Source organism: Gracilinanus agilis, chromosome 6 (genome assembly GCF_016433145.1).
Source record: "Gracilinanus agilis isolate LMUSP501 chromosome 6, AgileGrace, whole genome shotgun sequence".
Taxonomy (NCBI): Eukaryota; Metazoa; Chordata; class Mammalia; order Didelphimorphia; family Didelphidae; genus Gracilinanus; species Gracilinanus agilis.
The window spans coordinates 276,027,254-276,031,757 of NC_058135.1; the positions used below are offsets into that span (position 1 = coordinate 276,027,254).

Genomic DNA, 4,504 nt, shown 5'->3' on the forward strand with positions numbered 1-4,504 from the left:
CTTCCCCCCAAAATGAAAATTGGTCACAAGCTCTTGAAGAGTTCAAATCTGAGATCATGAGAAAATGGAAGAGATCTGGCAGGAAAAGTGGGAAATATTTCAAAAAGAAAACAATAGATTAAAAGGCAGAATTTTGCAATTGGAAATTGAGGTTCAGGAATCAAATGAAATGATAAGCAAATTGAAGATCAGAAATGATCAGCTGGAAGCTATGAAGAGCCAGATAGGCCAGACTGAAAAGGAAAACGAAAAGATTGTAGCTGGAAACCAGTCTTTAAAGGCTAGAATTGGGCAAGTAAAAGCCAATGATATCACAAGACAGCAAGAAATTAATAAATCAAAACTGTAGAGAGACAAATTTAATTTGGAAATAAGGAACTTCAAAACAAAAGGATTAAGCAGAAGTAAAATGGACTGTTTGGGGTTGCATGGAACCACAATGCTCAGTGCAATAACTGACTGAATGTGTTTTAGTAAATAAAACCTTAAAGAGAAATCAAGCTCTCATCTGTCGTGGAGTTCTTTTTCAGTAAAAATTTTAATAAATAGACATGTATCAGCTAATGAATTTAATATTTTATGAATTTACATAATGAAAATGGAGAAAGTTATAATATCAGTCATAATGAAAGTGCTTCTCCTTATTCCTTGTTATTTGTAGGAAATGAAATTTTCTCATTAAACTTGAGTTCTGAGTTTTATAGATCATCAAGAGACCCAGAATTAACTTGTAGGGGAAAACGACTTTATAGTTTCTGAATATATTAAACCATTTAAAAATTAAGATATGGAGTGATTTGCTCTAACTGGGCACAATTAGCATAATAATCACAATAATATACTGGATTCATGATAGAATATGAAATTTAAAAAAAATTTAATTTATCCTAGTAGTAAACTTTCTCTCTTTCAATTTTTCTCTCCACTTTTTTTGTATAACACTGTAATTCTTTGTATCTGCCAAAATATATAGCTGAATCTCTCTTTTGTCTCTCTTTGCCTCACTCTGTCACTGTCTTTCTCTCGCTGTCTCTCTTCATCTCTTTTCTCTGTCTCTGTCTCTGTTGCTCCTTTACATTCACAATTTACCTCTTTTTTCCTTTAAAAACATTGGGGATAAATTCATTTGTTACTGGGAAAGTAAAAGAAATAATAGTATAATTGCATTTAAGGTGCATATTGATATTTCTCATCACTTAAATAATGGCATGATCAACATCAGTTTCAGTCTAGCAAAAGAAAATGATAATTTTAGGAATATTTGTTTTATTTTCAAATAGTATCTCTTGATGGGTTCTAATTTGCATATATTTTCAGTGCAATGGAAAATAGCCAGATATGTATTTTTGTAGGAACTATGGAATAAAAGAAAAGAAAAACAAAATTCATATAGTTAACTAATTGCTACATTACCTGATTCACTTAGGAAGTAGTTTTCTTAGTGCAACAATGACATCTTTATTTCTCAGGCTGTATATTAGAGGATTAAACATTGGGGTCACAGTGGTGTAGAAAAGAGCAAACACTTTTACTGATCCTGCTGAGTGACTGGATTTTGGCCGCAAATACACAATACTTCCAGAACCATAGAATAATCCCACAACCATGAGGTGAGAAGAACAAGTAGAGAAGGCTTTAGATCTCCCTGAGGTTGAAGGCAGCCTCAGGATGGTGGTAATTATTTTAACATAGGATATGAGTATCAACATAAAGGGAGTTATTACAAATATCAGTGCAGCAACATGGACAGAAATCTCTATTTCATATGTGTCTCCACAGGCCAACTCTATTAATGGTGGTGCATCACAGAAAACATGATTAAGTTTGTTAGGACCACAAAAGTTCAGAGAGAAAATCTGGTATGTCTCTTCTATCAGTATTGGAACCCCAATTACCCATGAAACCACAACCAGTTGGACACATACCTTGTGATTCATAATAAGAGGATAGTAGAGAGGCTTACAAATGGCCACATAACGATCATAAGCCATCACAGCCAGAAGCAAGCACTCCCCAACTCCCAGAATATAAAGGAAACAAGTTTGTATAGCACAGGCTACGAATGAAATGGTTCCTTTCTGGGTCCAGAGATCTGCCAACATTCTGGGGATAGTGACTGATGTGTAACAAATTTCCAAGAAGGAAAAGTTCCCAAGGAAAAAATACATAGGAGTTTGGAGACCTGGATCAATCTTGGTTATGATAATGAGGAGACCATTTCCTATCAGTATACACAGGTAAATGCTTAAGAAAATCCCAAAGAGAAAACCTTGAAGTTTGGGAAGATCAGAGAATCCTAGGAGAATGAATTCCACCACAGCTGTGAGATTGTCCCCTGACATGGTGTTGTTCTTTTGTCTGTGGAAATAATGAATTCAGAACCAGTCAATCACCTTTCTTGTGTGGTGCTCAGTTTCCCTTTCAGCAAAGAAGGGCTTGCAGTTTATGATCTGAAAATATTCTCATGCATTTATTATTTTATGTTCAATCATCCTTCCAGCATTTTATATTGTATCTAATTCTGTAATCTTTTGATTCTGAAATATTTCCTCTCTTATAAGAACTGCACTAATGGATAATGAATATATTTCTTGGATATATGGATGGAAATATAGAGATAGGGAGTAGGCTGGTAAAGCTTGTAAAATCATCTTTCAGCCCATTGATTCTGATAGAAACTACATTTGACATTCTTCCTCATATTTCTATTTTCTAGGATAATTTCCAGATGGCAAAAAATATAGCCTTCATTCAGGAAAAGAGAGTGGGGGGAAAAGACTTTGTTAATTGTCTTAAATAGGACTTTCATTATTGCTTTGTTCCTTTCATCCTCCCTATCTTTGCTCATAATATTATTGTTGTTGTTATTTTTTAATCTAGAAAGTTACCCGCACACCCCCCAACCTCCATGTTCTGGACTTATGGGAATCCTACCATTCTTTTAAGGGCCTGATTATTTCCTCATTCTTCTCTATAACATTTCTTGGCTATATTCAGCCCATCTACATTTCCATCTACTTCTCTCTTCAATGACCATATAATTTGATCCACACTACACATTTTTTAGTTAACAAATTCTCTCTTCTTAACCAGCCTGTCCTTTCCATATTCTGCACCATATACTAGGTTCTTAGCACCTTCAGGGAAAATGTCATTTCTTATACAATTTGGTTTCCTTGAACTACACAGAGCATCTGCTCAATAAAATATGATAGGTGAAAAATATGACTTAAGGTATATGTGCCAACCTTAAATATTTTCCATACTATCTGATGTTTAAAATTTTATACAGTAGTGGTAAAAATTCGTCCCATTGAAGTATCTTTTCATTCATCAAACTATATTATCCTTTTACATTTTAGTGTGGACTCTTGATCAGATATTCCCACTACAATATCCATCCTAGATCTGCTTGCTGGAGAAATGAAACAGATAATATGGTAAATGATATTATTTCATATATTTAAAATTGAGAATGAACTGCGACCCAGCCCAGGCAAAACTCTTCTTTGTAGGTTATAGCTGTGATTAGAGAGTTTTAGGAAGGTTTTACATTATTTAAAGATAGTAGGTGTGAAGAGGACACCTGATACTACTAATTTCAAATCTAAGAGAAGTTAAATAAAACTAAAAAATTTATTCTCTATTCCTTTTTCTTTTTTAAAATAATGTTCCTGAACTCAAAATACTACCTCTCTAGCTTGCTTGGATTGCTCTTTGTAGACACATTATAATGGAGGAAACTTCAGCTTTGGATTCAGAAGTTGTGTTCAAATACCAACACTTAATCTTATTGCCTATGTTGCAATCAGTAAGTAATGTATGATTTCTGCATCTCATTTTCCTTATCTGTAATGTGAGGGTTGACATCTGAGATATCTTCTATCCAGAGATCTTTGAGACTAGAACAATATACAAGATATTCTTGTCTTTTTGCAAATAGTCATATTCTCTATTCTTCTACCAATGTGTGAGAAGGCAATATACAATTATGCATTGGAAGAAGTTGACTGCTCTTGAATTCTACTCCTGACTAATACACACAAATTTTGTAGCCACGCTTAACTATTTAATTTTCTGTGCTTCACTTTGCTCCTTCATGGTGTGTGATTGATGTTAACACTGCCTCCCCCCAAGGTTACTACCATGATTATTTTGGACAGTATATCTATAAAAACACTTTGAAAAATTTAAAATGACATAGATAAGCAAGGCAGCTTCAACATCTTTAATATTACTGTCATTGTCATTATTAGATCAACCTCAGAAGAAATTCTGCTCATGTCATGATAATGTTATTATTCTTTTATTTATTTTTATTGCTGCAAGCCTACAGGAAGTCTTTCTTTGTGAAATCACTTTTGTGTATTTGGCTAAATATATTGGGCTTTTGTTTATCTTAACTTCCCCAGCGACAGTATCTTTGAGATAGTGGTGCATTGAATGTTTTTCAATCTCTTTAATAATTGCGCATAAATTCTATCTAGAACATGACCACTGTTCA

At 33.7% G+C, this 4,504-nt stretch overlaps 1 protein-coding gene across 1 annotated transcript; it reads right to left on the bottom strand.

Moving 5' to 3' along the window:
* Nucleotides 1–1,418: 1,418 nt before the first annotated feature.
* Nucleotides 1,419–2,348, bottom strand: LOC123251645 (olfactory receptor 10AG1-like). The gene has a single exon (XM_044680951.1). The coding sequence runs from the start codon at nt 2,340–2,342 to the stop codon at nt 1,419–1,421; it is 924 nt and encodes a 307-aa protein (XP_044536886.1). The 5' UTR covers nt 2,343–2,348.
* Nucleotides 2,349–4,504: the final 2,156 nt, after the last annotated feature.

Excerpts from the sequence above, each read along its gene's own strand:
- LOC123251645 (XM_044680951.1), bottom strand. The coding sequence starts at position 2,342 with ATGTCAGGGGACAATCTCACAGCTGTGGTGGAATTCATTCTCCTAGGA.